Source organism: Ischnura elegans, chromosome 3 (assembly GCF_921293095.1).
Source record: "Ischnura elegans chromosome 3, ioIscEleg1.1, whole genome shotgun sequence".
Classification (NCBI taxonomy): domain Eukaryota; kingdom Metazoa; phylum Arthropoda; class Insecta; order Odonata; family Coenagrionidae; genus Ischnura; species Ischnura elegans.
In genome coordinates, this window is record NC_060248.1 from 51,778,173 (window position 1) to 51,798,692 (window position 20,520).

The 20,520-nt window shown below is 38.8% G+C and overlaps 1 protein-coding gene across 2 annotated transcripts in view; it reads left to right on the plus strand.

Moving 5' to 3' along the window:
* LOC124155785 (large neutral amino acids transporter small subunit 1) overlaps positions 1-20,520 on the plus strand; it is an 86,020-nt gene that overhangs the window by 17,281 nt on the left and 48,219 nt on the right. For both annotated transcript variants that reach the window (XM_046529876.1, XM_046529877.1), the window contains exon 2: positions 14,318-14,678. In XM_046529876.1, coding sequence (XP_046385832.1) covers positions 14,318-14,678 — 361 coding nt within the window. The remainder of the gene's footprint in view (positions 1-14,317; positions 14,679-20,520) is intronic.

A 20,520-nucleotide genomic window follows, 5' to 3' on the forward strand; every position in this document is an offset into this window, starting at 1 on the left:
ATACATTGTATGCTTCACAGATTATGATTGATTCCATTGTCGAATTACAACAGGATGAAGGAGCTAAACACAATCAAACTAATTGCATCCAATAATGGATACTCCGAAGTTCCCCCCTTTCTCCACCTCCACTCTACCACCCCTCTAACGCCTTCAAGGGTATAAATTCTGTGTACTGATACTTGTAATTGCCAGATGATGATACGCTGTATCGAAACCGGTCGCAATATATTTTATTTTGTGAAACAGCTAAGTGTTTTCTTAACCTTTGTGCATCTTTGCACGTTGTTATTTACCTTCATTACATATCCTAATTTGCTAGATGCTGTCACATCCACGTCGGTACTATTGTAGAGTGTATTGTGCATTTTAATTATGTGAAATAAATGATGCTATAATTGCTATAAAATAATATGTAGAATAAGAATAGGTTTTTGCGATAAAATATAAAGAAGATATTATTTTCAATATCAAATTTGAAAATAATAAATTAATAATTGTGTGAAATTTATTATAGGTTTTTGATTTAAACGGATAATTCAAGTTAACTTTGGAAATATTTTAAAGAGCTAACTCTGCCGAGTCATACTTAATGAGATCTACTCATGACGAGTATAGGTGGTTACTTGAAAATACTCGGTAGTTCTCGCAAAACTTCCGACGATATCTTACCACCTCGAAATGTTATAATGACGTATTATCTTAATTAGTATTATATCCGCAGAATGTGTGCAGAGCATTGGAGATGTTTTTACTGTCTTAAATTCTCTCCGTCTTTTTGAAGATCTTCGATTGCGATTAGTGACCATTTGATCACGATTTAAACCGGAAGAAATTAAAACTGTCTGCATTAAAGTCCCAGTTTATGATCTTTATCATCAAACCAGGAATGTCAACCCACTTTCTCTTCATGGAATGCTAATTTTGGATGCTGGCTCCACAATCAATCAAATGCCAGTCCCTTCTTTTAAATTAATCTCCATAGCAAAAGTAGGTGACCGGCGCGACGTATATGGCACTGAAGAATCAAGATCTGTACTTAAGGCTGCCGGGTACATCAGGCACTTCTGAGATGTGGACTCTTCCCCCCACTCCTCAAAAACTCGGCCTCGTGGCTAACGAGCCTAGCCGACTAGCGAGCGGCCTTGGAGTAGAGGGAGGGTACATAGGGGGCAGTGTTTAGGGAAGGGAGGGGAGGCGGTGTGGAGGGGATGGGGTTTAGATGACTGAAATTTTGGGAACCCTCTCGCCAACTTGGGACTTGGGTTTGTGACTGTTGAACACCTAGGTAGCCGAGTGTCACCGCGCTTAGTCTCTCCGCCGCATGGAAGTAGATGTATCTCAAGGCGTCACGGCGGTCTTCGAGATTGGGAAATGGATATTATTTACGGAAGTGTAGAGCACAGAGATTAGTGAGATTTCGTCTCCAAAAATCCGGAAGTATTCAAATATAAAAAAATTGATTTGGTTACTAATTAAAGCAATCTCCTGTAGTAGCGATATAATTCGGCAAGTAAGAATTGAAAGGTACAATTTTATTATTCCTTGACATTTTCAGAATATTCGTTCAGAGTATCGTTGAATCGGAATCGATTTTTCACATTGGCAAGTACTCATTTTCGATTCCGATTCTTGACCGAGAATCGAAGAATCGAGGAATCGAACCGACCCATCACTAATTATTACTAAAGTAACCTACCGATCAAGGTAGGTTTGTAATGACTATTTACGAAACATTCTGGCTGTACTTCCTCCTTTCATGGATTTCCTCTTCAATTCACTATGAAATTCCTTTCCATCAAATCTCTTATTTCCTTCCTATCTCTCGTTTACCCGACATTCTTTCCTGTAACACAGTTTTTTCTCCTACTTTACTGTGTCCTACACTTCGTCGTTCTTCCTCTTCTCCGTACGCTTCACTTTCTCCGTTCTTGTCCACCTACTTTTATCTTTTGTCTCTAGCGTAGTTCGTGAATCTTTACGAACCGTATAAATAATAAATTAACCAATTTATTTCTATTTATCCGTGGAATCATCATTAAAAGTACATTCAACATTTCAAATAAATAAGGATAAAGCAGGAATCCCATTTAGGCCTTGCCTGTAGGATACCTCAACACAAATGACAATACGAATTGAAAAAATTAGTAATCTGAGACCAGATACGAAACAAAATAAATGCTTAAACAAATATAATTTTTTTATTAAATCTCAACCTGTAGTGCAAAAAAATAGTTTGAGCATTAAACGCACTATTAGCAAATTATTTTATTTGGACTTTTACATTAAGTTACCATTTATTTAATATTTTCAAAAAAAATATGTCAAATTATTTGATCCTCTTATACTTTCTGACCATCAAGAAAATAATTTTGTCTTACGTAGATAAATGAGCGTTTGAACGGTAAAATTTGGCGTCGGCAAAATATAAAATTTGTAGATCTGAAGTTTAATAAATTGGTTTCAGGTTCTTTAGGTTTATATCCACTTATGGGGTGGAAAATTTTGAATACTTTGAAAAGGTAATGATGACGTAAATGGAGAACTGTAAATCTATAAATATAGGGAAAGACGGTTCAAATTATATTTTATAGCAATCATTCTATTGCTTTTTGGAGAACATCCGATTGCTCAGATTTTAATACCCCTCCCCAGCAGGTTATCAAGTGGTTTAATTATGATTGCACTAACAAATTATGAATAGTTTTAATAAATTGTGGGTAACAGTTATTGCGAAGGGAGTAAAACGTCGCGTGGATAAATTTAAATTTCCTAGAAATTTGGTTAACTTAATTATGACTTTTAGTCTTCTTGTGAGTAATCCTCATGCCATATTCATCGCATCTCTTGTCCAATGCATCCACTATAGCCTTCAGCCCTCTCGCTGACTGGCTAATCAACGCCTGATCGTCCGTGAACCTTACTGATTTTACATCTTTTCTCCCACTTCTACTCCAGTTCCCAACTCATCCCACGCTTTTCTTACCATCACCTCAGCATATACTCTAGAATGCAATGGAGATAGTGAACAGTCTTGCCTTACTACTTGGCCAAAGCTTGCCCTCCCAGTTTCTCTGTCCGCTACCTTCACTTGCGCAGCTGGGCCATATGAAGATTACAAATGAGTCGACGATCCCTCCAATTGACGCCTATTTTCTTGAAAATATCCGTAATTTTGTCCAGTCCACTCTATGAAATACTTTATCAAAATCCACGAAGAAGGCAAACACAACCTGATTATAGTCTAGGTTCCTCTTCACCAGCGACCTCATTACCGCAATTGCCTTTTCACTTACCTTTTCTGAATCCAATCTGATCTTCGCCCAAGCAATCGATAGTCCTTTTCTCTATTCTTCTTTTTAATATCCTCAGTACCACTTTAGCCTTATTGCCCAATGTCGCAAAATCCTCCCGCCAAGACCCTTCCTCATACATCTTGCGTACTAGTTCGAATAACCTTCTCATACCATTCTAACGTAGATTATTCTGCAGCTTACATGGGATATTATCCACCCCCACCGCTTTCCTAGGTTTCATATCAGGGAGAGCTCCCTCGATTTCTGTCTTAGAAGCGGCCTCTTCCTCGGCCCAAGATTATGCTACACCACTGCCCCTTCTACATGTTAAACCTTTCCTGCCTGTTTCCGCTGTCATGCAGATCCTCCTCTCTCCCCATCCATCTACTCTGAACCTCGATTTGCTCAATTAGCATCCTTCCATTTTTAGCATTAATTTTTGACATGGCTTGTCCTCTTTTGCCGCCAGATAGCAACTTAACCTTGATGTACAACGCGTCTACCTCTCGTTACTTCTGAATCTTTTCCATTTCCTCTCAATGTCTCTCCTTGTTTTCCACCAATTCTGTCTTACTTCTTGGTTTCTCACCGTAATAGATGATTAATTTTACTTAGAATTCTCCCTGTACTGTGTCTACAGTCTTCCACTTCCTTATTACCGCCATATCTTTTTTAGTTTCCTTCGTTATCCAAGTTTTCTTTGCCATTCGAATCTCCAGAAGTTAGTAATCTCTCCTCATATTCCCATTAAAGTTTTAACATTGTATTTCCTCACCTTCATCTTTTCACAAGTCTTTTGAATGTTACGTTTCGTTTCGTTCACCTTAGGGAGAATGTGCTAGATTTTTTTATTTACATAAAATAAGTTCTGTAAATTGCTTCCAGTTTATTCGGGGGTTAGGAGGAGGCAGGATTTCGTGGGAGAGTGGTATGGTAAATGTTATTGGACAGTGGTCCGAGGCAGCATTATCAATGGTGCTCGGCGCGATGGTGGTGGGAAGGTTTGCGGTTAGGACTAAGTCTAGGATGTCCGGAAGGTGTGGGAAAGGGGGGAAGTGAGTCGGTGAATCAGGAGCGGAAATTTGAATTGTGTGGGAAGCAGCTATTTTCTTCAGGAGCTCACCGTGCAGGTTGGTGGTACGGCAGCCCCAGTCGGTATTTTTGCCATTGAGGTCTCCGCCCAGATGCAAGGATGTTGGGCAAGTTTTTCGATAGTTTTGATGTCACTGACAAGATGCATAAAGTTGTTCATGTTATATACACCCCGTTTTCCGCCTTTTTTGTGGAGGTGTGCCTTAATTGGTCGCGATCTTTGAAGACCCGTTTCCTCGCGCTGGAGAGAGTGTAGCCGTCTTCAAGGTTGATGTTCTTTGTTGTGGTGGCGATTTCAATTGCCTCCCTGATTATTCTCGGGTAGTAGCGGCCTTCTTTGTTCTTCATCAACACTTCAATGGACCTGAGGAAACCAACTGGAACCTTGGCGAAATATCGTCCTAAAAATGGATAAACGCGGAAGAATACCCGGAAAAATCACCAAATATCACGAACAGTTCAAGATAAGCCCATAATAGCTACTCTGTTTTAGGACTTGCGTGATTTGAACTTGTATCGTCTCGGAGGAAGCGTCCAGTGCAACCATATATTCCAATGACTTCTGTCCCAGATTAAAATCATCTTCGGGCAGTTCCAATCCAAGGGAAATATAAGATTATTCCGATAAAAGAAATAAGCATTTGCCAAGGTGATTTCATTCTAATTTAACTAGAGGTCCTTCACTCGATACCCATGAAAATGTAACATTATTTGAAACTAATGCCTATTTTTTCGGTTTATAAGGCTTAGTTGATAATGATGAAACTGCGAGCGAACTAGTAGTAAAAACCAAGGGTCTAAGGATTGACGAGAGACGAATAGGACAGTGGGAAGATGAGAATCAAATTATCGCATTTTTATGCTGCAAAATATCCAAATATGCGGTGTTGCGTGGATTGCGATGACGCGAGTGCGGAATCCTTTCCTCACTCGTGCATCCTGTTACCTCTTTAAAAAATTATGGATCCCTGAATCAATTAAATAGGGTGCGATATGATATTCTGTTTAAGTTTAAAATAATGAGAGACACAAAACTAGTCCTAAAATATTTTATCTATTTTTAAGTTTCCAAAAAACGACGCTCATTCCACAGAAAAATTAGACCATTACCCTGTATGTAGGAATTACGAATTCGAAAATGCTGCATTATCTTTTGCATTATAACTTACTCATCTAAGTTTCCGTCTCAATTGATCAAATAGACAAAAAAGAAGCCAAGAAAAATTCTATTTTAGGGACCGTAGAGTGCAAGCGTGGGTTGTAAGAGACCGATGTCTTAAATATTTTCCTGGCAATTGACAAATGCATTCACCGCAGAATTAGCATTTTCTATTACAATTACCAATTTAGAATTAGCAAGTTTTTCTATGAATTAAGCAAACATGTTTCCATGCATCATGCATAGTGCAAGTTGTCCATGAGTTCTTGACTTGCACGTTATAAAAAACTTCAATTACAAAAAATTGAAAATTTCGGTGATAGAACACACGGATGTAAATCTGCACGCTGGTACACGGTGCGTAATCTATGACGTGACTCGAGCTATCAAGAATTATATTTGTTACATAATTTTAGGCATTTAAACTAATGAATTTCTTAAAAATAAACATCCGAGACTCATAAATATAAAGCTAATCTTTCATTATTAGCAGAATTAATGTAATTGATCTTATTTTTCGTATAAAATTATGGCAAGGAAGATTGCACCGATGAGAGGAAACTTTTAATCTCGAAATGAACTGATGTATCAGCGTAAAATGCAGTACTGAAGCGGATATAAACTGACCAGGGTCATTTGTAGCAATCCTCCTCGCTGAGAATAAACCGGCATTACCGATAGCAAATGTACGAAGTATATCTCCTCGCATGCAATGTGGGAAATGCATCTTGGTTGTATTGGTACGTTTTTTTTGTAATTACATCGGGACAAAAGATTCAGGGAAAAATCATCATGGTAAGACAGTATTTTGGCAATAGGGTCATGTACTGTTAAATAGTACGTGGCGTTCTGCGCTCCTACCGTGAAACAATTCATGTCCTTGAGCGTGTTGTTGGACAAGATCAAAATTCGGCTCCGAAGCACGCATCTCACATACAAGAGCGACCCTCACGCGGCAAAGAGCAATGACACAGAATTCTCTCCCGCCATACCCGGCAGCTCGGCAGCTGCCGGCGAACTGAAGGAAAGAGACTCCATGCAAGCGTTGTCCCCTTCCACTGCCACGATGAGACTCGCTCAGTGGCTGACGGCGATGTGAACGGGAGAATGTCGCCGCCGTGGAGAGCGCAAAAATAGCGTGCAAAGGTTCGCATAGATTGATTTAGTGCCGCTTCTATGAGGACTACATTAAAATGGTATGGATTAATATGAAGATAAAGGATTATAGTTTATAAAGACTGTAAAAAATTTTGGGTTCCGTCATTATACACGCCGTAGCAGGCAGCCAATTTTACCGAATTTCGTGTTTTTCCGTGGTCAATATTGCAGCGTGAAAAACGAGAAATGAAAAATGACGATAATCTTTTTAAATATCGATCTTTCTTCTTCGTAAATATGCATTCAAATGTTATGTGCATAGAATAACAGAGGCGTCAGACGAATCTGCCCAGACGTCTGCAGCGTAGTTTTTGGACTAGGTATCCGGGAGCCTTAAGTTGCCGAGAAAATTTCTGCTAGCGGTTTTAAATTGTTCCGAAAATCGAAAGATATCCGAGGCATGTCTTTACGCTTACATTAATTTACAGAAACTTCTAGAGAAACATTGAATTTTCTTGCTGCTCCGGGTTTCGATTCTATTACGTTTTTTATATCACTGGTCTAATAAAGAGTAAAAATGATACGAAATGGTAATCCCAAGCAAATATGGTTCCTATCCAACAGTCATGGAGACTATTGTTTGATTTGTATTGAGGTATGAGATAGATTGAAAAAAATAATAAGCTCATTTCTGCTAGCTTTTACATCTCACGACCAAAAGGCGAAGGAATTGATGCAGCCGTGGAAATTTGCCCCGCGAGTCGTCCGAAAATTTTTCCAACGAATTGGAAGCGCAGAAAGCAGGTTCGCGATTTTCATTCACGCTGAGTAACAACCGTCTCGTGTGACCTTGGGCACACTGGGGGACACTGCATTGAGATGTTAACAATATTAAGAGTAATGCGATTCGAAATGTATTACGTTAGGTGTCATGCTTTCACGCGCCGGAATGGGCGAAAATATATGCTTACTGCGTGATTCAATCTATTAATTATTAAAATGAATTGCCTCCATGAGCGGTGGCCAATTGAGTCGCTCACTCCGCGTATTAACAGAATGGGGTCCATTCGCGGAAGTAAGCCATTTTTCGTCTCGTGGTATACCGTAGGTTCGTCGCCAGCTGTGACGCCGTCGGAAACATTATGGCAGTGCAGTATAGCAATTTAATTGCATATAAAAATTCATGAAAATCAGAACTCTTTTGAAGTTTTGTTGTAAAACAAAGTTGAGTTTTAACTGTAATTGAGGAAGGTATGAAATGAAGCTGTTTAATGAATTTTCTTGTACCCATAATGCAAGTGATAAATAAGGGTGCAATAAGGCGAGGTGTAATAAAAAAAGGAGCGTGAGCGATGGTGATGCTGAAGCTAGTAGCCGACTCGGGGCTCTTTTGTTCTTCCAAGGACGCGCGCTGACTTCGGGATGACAGTCCTTGCGGCCGGCGTTGGCGAAAGAGTCGCGGCTGCAGCCTGCGTGGCCTTCGGCCTAGACTTCGTCATCGGACGCTGAGAGAGAGCCAAATTCCGCCGAGCTGGACCGCGTGTCTCTCGGCCGTTGCGCCTCGTTTGTTTACCGGAGATGTGAGTGTCGAGTAGATAAGACTTGCTTGGAGGGTACTCTGCAGCGTTGTATGATGGCAGTTTTCTATTGCGCAAAACCTTAATACAAATAAGTCTGTTTTGAACACGAGTTTGGACAATTAAAAATTCGAATGCAAGGAAATAGAGGTGGTCCTGAGGAAGGTTTATGGTGTTGGGTTATTTCAACGATATCATTACGTAAATAATCATGTTGATCGTATATGATCATATATTTTATGCGAAAAAGTTTATGATATAAAAGTCGGAATGTATTGTAAATAAATCGCATCAAGCATCACTCTTGCGCTACGTGAGAGCCATTCATTACTTTGGTTTTACGGCAAAATATTTTTTCTATTGCGTAAATGAGAGTAAAAATCAGAAAACTAAGTTCACCGTGAAAAGATAATTTTATTATGCAGGGTTGAGGGAATGAAACTTACAAGGGTAAAATGTATGTTTTTAATTTGGAAATATTTCCATTAGTTATAAATTTTTTCGCAATTCGTAACTCTGCAGGTTTTGAAGTAAATTGTAGAGTTTTGAGTAATTATACTTTCCCGAAAAAACTATGTGGTGATGCAGCATGACGACTCCTTGTGCATCTTTAACGCAATTAATGGGTCTGGGTTTGGTTAGAGTGTCGAGTGAGCGTGAGTAGTAAGTAGCTCGATGGAAATGTTCTTGCCTTACCTGGTACAATATTGTTATCATGTATTCCTTAATCAAATCATAAATCTATGGTTTGTGCTAAAATTCATACGATCGTACATTGTAAATTCCTGTTTACAATTTCGTTTACGCTTAGATAAATATTTATCTATCCCATTAATTTATGATAATGAGGCATGGTTTTGCTGTCCTCTTCCCTAGTTAAATAGATAGAGATTATGAAAAATTATTTTTATAAAAAATGTATTTATCATCTCAGGCAGAGTATTATAGGCAATTAATGCCTGTTTTGTTTGTATGAGTTTCATAAATGATGAGAAACCACAAAATACAATTTTAGATAAAGAATACGAGGTTTGAAGGCGAGGACTCGTTGTTCATGTCATTTATTTATAGATACACAAATACCTTAATGTAACCTTAAATGGATGAGAATGTAAATACCTTAAATGGATGAGAATGATAATTAATGTATCATATGTAACATATATTAGTTTTTCTGGTGTGATGAGTGAATACTTTGGATTCTTAAAGCACCGCATGAACAAGTGTGTTTGTGGGTAGCCAGCCGCACAGGTGGAAATATTAGACATCCACAGGAAGAAATTTTGTTGGAAATATCATCTGGCTGTATTATACTTGAATTATTTTATTGGCCCGTAATTCGTTGAATACTAATGATCCAACAGGAAAGAAATTGAAAGAATTTAGAAAAAACTTCTCTGTAATTTTTTCTAAGTTATTCTTCCACTTACATAGTTTTTTCGTAGTTTCATCTCCAAGTCATGGAAACGTCTGCCGTGCCTCCCAGCGACGATAAATTATTCTAGATTAATTGTCGACCGGCGATGATGATGGCATCTTAGGCGTGATCCACTCAGGCCTATAAGCGTTCATTTAGCATTTAATTAGCTCCGTCCGTTGCATTCTAAAATAGTTAGCCTTTTTAACGAAATTGAGCACTTACCTCCTAGCCGCCTGAGACCTAGGAGCATAGTCCTTCGGTGGGAATTAATCAGGTTATTTTGGCGCCTACCGCATCTCACCTCAAGGTCGCCCAGCTCCGTGCCCACATGCTAGAGGAATCCGGTTGTGGAGCACGATCTTGTTGGTTTTCTTAACCGAAAAATCGTTGACTGGTCAATTCGTTTAGCGAGGACGCTGCTCGGGAGAATTGGTTCGGCGCTGCGAAGTATGAGACCTCCCTCTTACTCTTCTTCGGGGAGGATAAGAATTTTATTTTTAGTCTCATTCGCCTATTTCGTCGATCTTCAAATAAGCTTAAACGTTAATGGCTTCAATTTGAACCGAGAAATGGTAGGTTAAGCCAGATTTGAGGCCTCCGGGGTATAATTTGGGCGTGATTTTCTCTAATATGCTTTCCCGGGAGATGTTAACGTGAGGCGGTGATTTGAAATGAATGGACCGGTCGCTAAACCGTTCTATAATCAAATTTTGGTAATGATTTTATTATATGGAAGAGGAACATCGCATAAAATGGCTTTAGTAATGAGATTTTTTCATTTCATTTTGAAAAAAATAGGTAGTATTTTTCGTTATTAGTCCCGCTATTGTTCAATGTGATGGATATGGGTTTATCTCCCTATTCAATCCGTCATCTCACTACCTGTTTAATCACTCTCAACGCAAGACTTTTATGACGTGTTTCTAGTCGTTCATGATTACTTACTTAAAATAGCCTGTTTTATATCTAAATTTTTTGTTTATTTTGCTTGGTTTTGAAATGAATATGCAATGGGTAAATATTTTATGCGTATAATTTTTTATATCCTTTTATGCACTCGCAATTCGAATCGATTATTTTCATACGTATATTAAATTGCACATTACATTTATTTTATATTACGTTTTATTACGTGGAAAGACCCACTTTAGCATTCATAATGTATTTATTAAAACTCATTGAAACTTTTTGCATTAGGTTCTTAAATTATTCGTGTTTGTTTTTTCTTTATATAACCGGCAAATCCGTGAAGGTACATTTCTTTGTGTTTTTGTGCCCTTGTTCACGGCTGCTCTGTACAAACCGTATTATGTCCGGTAGTATATTCATTTTACGTAGGCACCACACCAGATATTCATTTTGTCAGGCAAAGCTCTGAAGGAATATTCTAAAATTCTGTATAATAATTTGCATATAATAATTGTCGCAGTAGTAAATTGTGGCATAGAGTTTTCCTGAAGCGGTGTCCTAATTTGTCAACTATTCGTGGGAAACGCTTTGACTGCTACTGAAGATCTTTGTTATTCGTCATGGAATCTAAGGGTGTACCGTAATATCATTACTGCAGTGATGGCATCAATGCCAAGTGTAATTCCATTTAGCACTTTATCAGCAGATAAAATAAATCAATCCGTCTATAAATCAATCTTCCTCTATTCCCACCGCACGATTTCTTTGCACACTTGAACTGTTTTGCCTTCACAGTTTCCCAAACTTATATACGCATCCGCACATTCCATTTTGTAGCGATTTATTGGTAAAAAATGCGGCACGGCATTCTGTTTTCTTGCATTGATGAAGAGCTGGTAACTGATGTTACTTTTAGAACCTTACGCTTTCCGATTTCGCTAATGCACTGATTATCCCCTGAATTCACCTTATCTCATTCATTCATCGGCAAAAGCATGGCCCATTCCGTGTTCGGCAAAGTTTGAAGTTGCGCCCAAAACGAAGGTTGATCATTCCCACCATCCTTTCACCCCGACCTTCTCGAAGAAATTGATGTTGAACGCGTAGTGACGGGAGACCGCGACCTTCAGGTCTTAGATTACGTCTTTCTAACCGCAAGGACCAACCGGGGCAATGGCTTCTAACTCAGGAGGGTTCAATGAAAATTTCCTCCCCATCGGCTCTTAAAATTATCCGTTGCGTAATCCAATGCAGGGTAATTTACCCGTAGCCCTTCACTCTTCCGAGGCAGTCGTGTGTTAATACTTTCTCCTTTCCTTTACCACTGACAGCTACACTAACCTGGTAACCAATGCTTTTTTAGATGTATTTGATTTCCTGGAGGTGTTGGAGCCCTTCAATCAATCAGAAAAATGCTCATTGATTGACTAATTCACGCCTATGAGTTACTCATTTTGCTTTAGCATCGGTGATACATTTTAACACTTTAGTGTATGCGATTTAGCAATCTTTTCAACTTCGAGTGCAGTATTTTAGCACTCATTCACAGCATATCGCAAGATAACCAATATCATAAATGCTTTTTTTCGGGGTTAAAGGGAGACTCAGTTGATCCGTCCATACGACAAACAGGTGAAGGTAAATGGCGCGCTGTCGGCGCAAAAATAAGTGTGCTTTCGATTTTTGATACGAAAATCTTAATGACGAAAGAGAGATGGTAACATTATTTTTATTTTCCTTGATCTATTCCCCGTTTTTGAAAATTGAATATTTATTAAGAAAAGCATTTCGATAGTATTTATTGAGATTGTACGATAAAAGTACCCGTTTTTGGGGTGTTCGAAATTAGCACCAACTTTGGTATCCTATTCTCGGAAGCAACTCATTTTATTGCAATCAAATTTTACTACCGTTTGGATGAACTTTTTTCTTCATATCCTAATAGTTTTAAATTCATATATTTTACTCAAATAGAGCTTACATCAACTATGCATAATGCAGGTAAAGCAGAACTGAGACGTATAGTTCGTTCTTGCTGTAATCCGTATCTTGTCAGCGTTACTATGTCGTCTATAACTTGATAAATATATGTATGTAATCGTCTGTAACTTCAGAAAGTCAATTTAATAAAAAAGAAAGTGCAAAACAAATACTGATTGACATTTTTGCACTCTAATCATCTAAAGTGACCATTTTAAGCAGCCTATCCTCCTTGGGTAACGGTAGATTCGGGGTTCATTGGAGCCGCGTTTCTCAGGGTCGGTGCTGTCCCCTCGGCTACTGGCAACGGGAAGCGGAAGAAGTCGACGATTCTGCGAGGAATATTTACCGTTAGCCAAAGAGTTTCGTCTGCCGAAAACATTCGGGCGTGATGTGTCCACTTTAGTGGCTATATCCCATTGCTAAAGAATGGGGGTTTTTGATTAGCGCGTTGAAAAATGTTCGTGGCTTTATGCATTTCGCACTTTTCACAGGACTTGTAGATTTCGTGGCGTTATTTGCGATTTTTCCGCTTTTTTATTTCGCGTGCAATGGAGTATTTAGCCCCAACTCATGTCCGAAAGTATTTTCCCCTCACGGATACTGATCTTAAGTATGAAATTAGTTGTCGAAATTTAATTTTCTTATAAACCAAACCAAAGAATCCACAATCAAACAAAAAAGTAGCTTTTCCAAGGTAAATGTACTTTCTATAAGTATTTAAAAGCCATACCGAATTTTTACTCTCACGAGAAGTTTAGTTGTTTTAAAAAATCCGTTCACTCACTTATTCCCTGGGATTAAGATAGAAATTCAACCGCGCGAAAACGTGCTCGATTTCGTGCAGAAATTAAAATCGCCCAACTCCAGGTCACAATATTCATGACCAAAATGAAATCTGTCATCGGTTGTTTTATTAATTCATTCCGTTATTTATATTACAATCTAGCGGAAAACTGCTGAACTTCTCATCTTTAGTATTAGGAAATTTGGCCTAGTTTTCAGGTATTTTACTGGACCTTGTGGCATTCGGACCTTCCTACCGCATTCAAAAACTGCAAGCAACGATGAAATCGCGAAACTCAAGGACGACGACAACGATCCGGAATTTTCTTCTCGGTGTTTAAATCGGGCGCAGGTCCAGCTGCCGGTGTGTAGATACACTCCTCCGCGGTATTGATTGTGCGTTAAAACGCACGAAGGGGACAAGTGACTCAAAAAAGTGTTAGTGATCATTGTTACCTTTCCCGTGTAAGTAAAGGAGAAGATAAAAGACAGGCTATTAGTGAGCGTGTGCAATGGACACCAAATTTTGTAAGAACTAAACCTAACCGACCAATGGCATCGGGAATAATCCGAATGGACAACAAGCAATTAAATTATACAAATTTAATTTTTTAAATTATTTTTTGTGCTATGTATTTTTTAGTCATAAAATATTTTATCATGTTTTATTTTTATCATTTTCATATTATTTTATTGTCGTATATTATTATCTTGTTTTGAATTTTTTTCTTTTTTTATATTTCCGTTGATTGGATTGCTGGCAGAGGCCGATGGCCAACTGCCCTGACAATAACACCGAAAACCTTGTAAAAAATGTAAAAATAATAATTTTTGAATTCACTGACATAGGAAAGAAAACGGTATTATCGAATAAATTTCTTTTAGAAGTCTGTAGCTGGTAAAGCTTTTATGATGAGCCTGCTGAAAGCTGCTACAGAGCCTGCTATAAGCTGAAAATCAAGGAGCCCAAATAATAACTTACATTTCCATTTACTTACAGCGGACTTTTTGAGGATGCCGGCCATCGCGAGGCGGGCACACTCCTCGAGCGGCGGCGACTCCAAGGATGACGAGGAAGAGTCGAGAGTGTTGGCATCTCCCGTGGCGCCCGAGGCTCCGGCCAAGGACGAGGGCCCAGTGCAGTTGAAGCGCAGGCTAACCCTGTGGAACGGGGTGGCCATTATCGTGGGCACGGTGGTGGGCTCCGGGGCCTTCGTCTCGCCCACCGGGGTTCTCCAGGAGATGCGGGGCGCGCCCGGACCCGCCCTCGTCGTCTGGACCGTCTCCGGCATCCTCTCGGCCGCCGGAGCTATCTGCTACGCCGAGCTGGGCACGTGTCTCACCGGGGCTCAGGCTGGACCGTGAGTTAATTTCCTTTTATAAATCTAAGCTGCAGATGACCTCGTAGCCAGAAACCAGGGTGTGCTTGGATCGTCTGCGGGTTGCCTTTACATACTGAGAATTTGTTGTCAATTCGCACACGTCGGAGATCCTTAAATTTCTGTGAAATATGCTGTAAATTAGGTTTTCATAATATATACATGTTCCTCTTTAATTTTTACCGAATGGACATTCTGAACCCCTTCTGAGTGCCCGGAGGGCTTGCAGTCAGTCTAATCATACACTAGTGTCTTTTCTTCACCGCAAAGATAATAATGGTGATGTTACTCTATTTGACTTCCATTCCTCAGTTTCATGATAGTATGAAATGTAATTATATCGAAAAATCGATGAACTTGGGACCCTGGAGTTGTGGTCACCTCAGCAGATGGATCGCGGGCAGTCGCCACTAGAAAAAAATTCCATGGGAGGCTGAAGCTCCGTAAGCCCCCTGTGTACGTGCCTGGCTAAAGAAAAAAAAATATTCCCTCGGATAAAAGGAATTTGGTGAGCACCCATCTCAAGATATTTGGATTGAGGTGCCAGAGCAGGGGCCTTCTGATTCTTTTGGGCCCGTCCATAAAAGGCTCTCCCATTGCTATGCTCGGAAGTGTCAGACCCTAAACGATAAGAAGGCCCTCGCCCTCGCCTGCCTTCTTGAATGCGGTCTCACTAAATCCCCTTTAGCCATTCCCACTTTCCGTTGTCCGCGTAAAATTGACCAAAAATAGCATCAAGTACAGGTTGTTACCAGTTTCCCCGTGTCTCAACTCGTGGTGTGATAGTTTAAGGCTAAACCTCAGAGTAAATATAAACGAGAACTATTTTCGCCTTCTGCGCATGCGACCATGATAGAAATTGAAATCCCAGACCACGTGATCTCGGCCTAAGGTGATAAGAGTCTGTAAACCAATAGAGATAGAGTAAGACCAATGTCAGCGATAGCGTCTCTTAAGATGTTGATTTCGATGTATTATTTCGATTGAATCTCACGAAGAAGTGGAGGTATTAAGAATTTATTCATTTTGGGGAAGCTTATTTAAAGGTTGAGACGCTGACCTTATTTCTTGTGTTATTGAAGGACGTACGCTCTTTTTAAATGAAATCAGTGAAAGTGTCTAGCTAGGTTGTAGACATGAAATTATTTTCCGTAGAGGTTACTTAAAAAGAATCTACCCCCCAAAATTACGTGGGGATTTTTTCATTCCTTGACCCCTCCTCTCTCCCTCTGACTAGCGGTTAAGGCCCTGGTTTAAACTCACCGACTCGAAGTCATTAATAAGTGGTTTGCAATAATTGAGGACATAACGGTGAGTACCTACCTTCAGATCACCGTTAGATTATACCGAAATTCTAGCAATCAAAAATTCACAATCGCCAGGAAGTTAGATGGGAGTGTTCTTAGAATTATTTTGCGTCTCTAAGGCCTAAATCCTAGCGCTCTATTCTCTCGATCTTCGCGCTCAATTTACCGTTCTTTGTCTTTGTCATGTATTTTCTATTGTTGAGAATATTATGTCGCTTTAATTATGATTAAATTTAATGAGGAAACAAAAAATATTTTATCCTGACAGTAATTTTTGTGGTGGTTTTTTTTAGCTCTTCATTCAGGTGAAAAGCTTGTTATAGTTTATTAAAAACGAATAAATACTATTACTGACAGGCGCTGAACCGTCAGATGAGGAGTCTTTGTGGTTTTTATATTTTATTTAAGGGGCGGCTTTAATTCTCGGAAAATTCAGATCAATGTTTCGAACAAATTTGACGCATACTTTATATGACTTTTGACATGGACATAATTTAATCGCGTAAATATTCCTTACACGGATTTTGATACTTCTTCACGGAGGAACGACTGAAGAATTTGATTCTTTCCGACAATTTCGTGGCGAGTTTGTCGCAGTCGCCGGTGGGCTTGGAAACCGCATAGATTGAAGTAATTGAGGCCGAAAAAATGAGGAGTGCGTACAATAACCCAGTGCATATTCACCTCAGCAATTCTGTCGAGAAAATCGCTGTATCAAAATTCGAACTGGAGCTTTATTACAAATAATAATGTCATAATACAACCTATTGTAGAAAATTAGGCCCTCTAAAAACTGGCATTATCCCCAATTTCGGTATTTTCCTCGAATAAGTTGTAACGGCACCCGTGGCGGCATAACTTATTGAGCAAACAAGTGCGGTCGGCTTTCCTTTCTATTTTTTTAGTCTCGCTTTGAAGGCTACGCATGCTCAAGAGGGCTCTCGAAACGATATGCTTTTGATATTCAGCTAATTCTAGCACTTGTACTTGTTCTTCAGATATTAACCGAAAAACAGTCATGATTATTGCAATTTAAGATAAGGGATATGACAACAAGACTGAGTAAGAAACCCTACTCCATTTTGGAGAAAAAATGCAGTGAACAAATGCTAAACGTTTTTACCTTTTATATTTTGAGCTCCACTTTAATTTCACCAAATAGATTTTTTGACGAAACGTATGCGAATTAAAGGTATCGGTGCTTGCAGGGTTAATCCGCGTATAATCATTAAGTACTTTGTACACGCAGACGTTGCCTTCGTTAGTTATTTATAATCAATGAGGTGCAAAAGCTTAAATCATTCATTGAATGTGAATATTTTTCCGTACATTTTTCAAACATTCCTCCAACAACGGTGAACCTTGATTGAAAATTAAGTTTCGTGACTTTTCGTTCCTTAGCCGAGGAAATCCCGGAGTTATTACTGAAAGAAAATAACATTTTTGATGACTGTATATCTAATACCTTGTTTTGGACGGAAAGCTTACTGAAAAGTAGATTATAGTTGGATGTATGAGCAAGGGGGGAAGCCAGAAACAGATTTTAGGTCAGTTTGGAGCAAGAAATGACGCCATATAGACTGGACAGGGTTTCCTTATTTGATCTATGGCTGTAAAGGTATTCGGCGGTACTCAGTAATTTTGGTGCTCATCAGAATGTAAATTTTTGGGAAAGATTTGGATTATTTAAAAAATAGTCTTGAAGTTTTGGATGGTATTTTTGTATACAATACAAAACATATACAATGTTTTGAAGGCAAATTCATGGAATACTATGTCCTGAATGTTACTTTCTCTCATTACAAATTTATTTTCTTCACTGGAGCAAAGCTTTGTATGACTTGAACCGACGATGTTCATTAAATTCTCCGATAAGTTTAAGAAAATTAACGTTATTTCATTTCTATTTATATCAGTATGCGCATATTAAGGATGGGTTATCTGCGATTTAATGAGAAAACCTGATTACTGTTATGTCCATCGTTTTCTTGCATTAGTGCATGAAGTTGGCTATTTCCGTTAAGCCACCTTGTTAAACTATCTTCCATAGCGAACATACTTGTGTGGCCTTAGTGTTTAAAACCACATGAGCGCCAACCATGCCGAGGCGGGAATCGAGGTAACGTCCTTTCAGCTTGATCATTTTCAATATCCCCGCCGCGTTAAGTTATCTGCCTTTGTCGTTTCTGTCCTCACTTGTTAGAATAGAATGCAAATGTTACAAAGTTTTTTTTGATTTTGCTATTTGCTTCACACGGTTTCTTCATTACGTAATTTCCGTTCACGTTCTACTCTCGGAGCGAAGCAGTTTAGGGACCAACGTACTCCCATCAACTGCTTACATAATTCAGCTCCATGGGTTGAGTACTCCACATCCAGGATATTTTCGAGACATGATTCACTAAGAATAGCGGAGAAATTTCCTTACGAAGACTCGCTCACACTCTCTGAGATTCAAGAGATGATGTATTTTTCTTGACGAATGCTTTTTATTCATTATAGCTGAGAAAATCAGTCGGTGGAATTAATCTTAAATTTATCAACACTTCCCGCACGAAGACATAGACGGAAGAAAAGAATATTGGAAGATAAGGATACAGTTCATCACATAATTTCTTGTAAGAATAGGCTTCTATTTCTTTATATGGTTCATTTGTGGCGTGGTTTCCTCTTAAAGACGTGCGCTCATTCATGGTGTGATTCTCTCATAAAATATTCCGCGGAGCAAACATCGTCGAGCAATCATCATCAACGTGAAGAAGAGCATGCTCTTCTTCACGTTGTTTCTAATATAAAAGCAGCTGTCACATCACTATAACCACAATTCCCCTTGATTTCATCTCCAATAAGTTTTTTGGTTTTTTGTGGTAATCCATGTTTATTTACCTGACTATCATGATAGAATACGTCAAGTTCGGCTTTGTAGAACTTCAGTAAAAATTTCGCATTGTGGCGTGCTAGCATTCGTTTCGGCATCAGTCGTTTCGCTTCCCCGGCATTACGAACATGTTCGCCTTTAACAGCCTTAAAGACTCCTCCGTTATATCATGTGTGGAACGTTCAAGACTATTTTATGAATTGAAAACGTCATGATGGGAGATATTGTTTCCTCCAATAATTCAAGTTTTCCTAGGGAAAGGCTCAATTTTCCTCGATTTTATTCGAACTAATGGAACTCCCGATTGGCCAGCAGAATTAGCTTAGAAGGATATCATAATCCTTTTACTATTGGGATGCTTGTAACCGGGGTCAGCATTAGTGATCAGCATTAGACATGTACCTAAACTGTGGGTTGTACATGTTTTTATTTATCTTTGACCTATAATTGCGGATGTAACGAAATGGTCTCCCGTGTGGGATGCAGAAGATTAAAAAATCCTTTCCTCAAAATTTTTATTTGATACTCATTTTACAAGTTCTCATTTCCTCTCTAAAATATTCTGGTTGTTCAAATCAAGTTTGAAATGTAGTGACTTGTGCGATATAGCGCATGAGACTTTGAATTTTTCCGGTCGAATCTGTTGGTCCCGCTGCCTTGCCCTAGTTCATTTGACACGAAACTACGAGAACATCCTAGGGGATGTACAGGAAGTTTCATTTTCTTTGATAAAGCTGTTACTTCCATTCGATTTTTAATCTATAAAACGCTGTAAGCATATCGTTCAAGAAAAATTATTGTCTTGAATTTGGGAGAAATAGTAAAGAGATTTATTCGTCATCTAGTTAAATACAACTAATGGGTTTAAATTAAATTGCGATGCCTTCAGGCTTAATATCCTATCCATCTCAGTTTTCAACTACATCAATAGATTTAGTCCCTATTCATAAATCAAAAACTATACTTTAAGAGAAATAACGCACGCTCCTCTCCTGAATGCAGGGTAAATGCTTCTTTGTGCTAAAAATGCAATTATCAAGCGAAGTAAACCTTAGCCCAAAATCTATGAGTAGTATTGAAGCATACACTCTTTTATTCATATAACTGTTAAAGTTTCAACATATTTTCTCACATTAAGTTTATTAAAAATTAAATTTAATTTTAAAATTAATAATAAATAAAGCGTTTCCTACATCGATCTCGGTGTACATTATTCCCGTTCGTTACGCAAAGTTGGTTAACTCTCCAGCTACTGCTTCCTGTTACTACCTTGGGCATATTATGGTGTGGTATCTGAACCCCGAAGATGGGTGATGAAATTCCAATCCTTTGAGAAGTGGACCTAGAGGAGGATGGCATTAGTCGGTATCCTGCGGAAGACCTTACTTTAAAAATTTCTAATCTTTTTGGGTTAAGAAATGTAGATGAGAAAATTATCGGATTTCAACCTCTTCCTATTCAAGTCTCATGTTTTATCGTATGTTTCCTGTACGTCTGTGTGATACCATTGTAGAAAAATATTTTACGGTGGGAGTTCGGTTGAGTTAATTATAATACATGCGTAGTAATATAACACCAAGAGTGAAATGTATCTGTTGTTCATTTACTTTTCAGAAATAATCACGGTATTATGCATTGG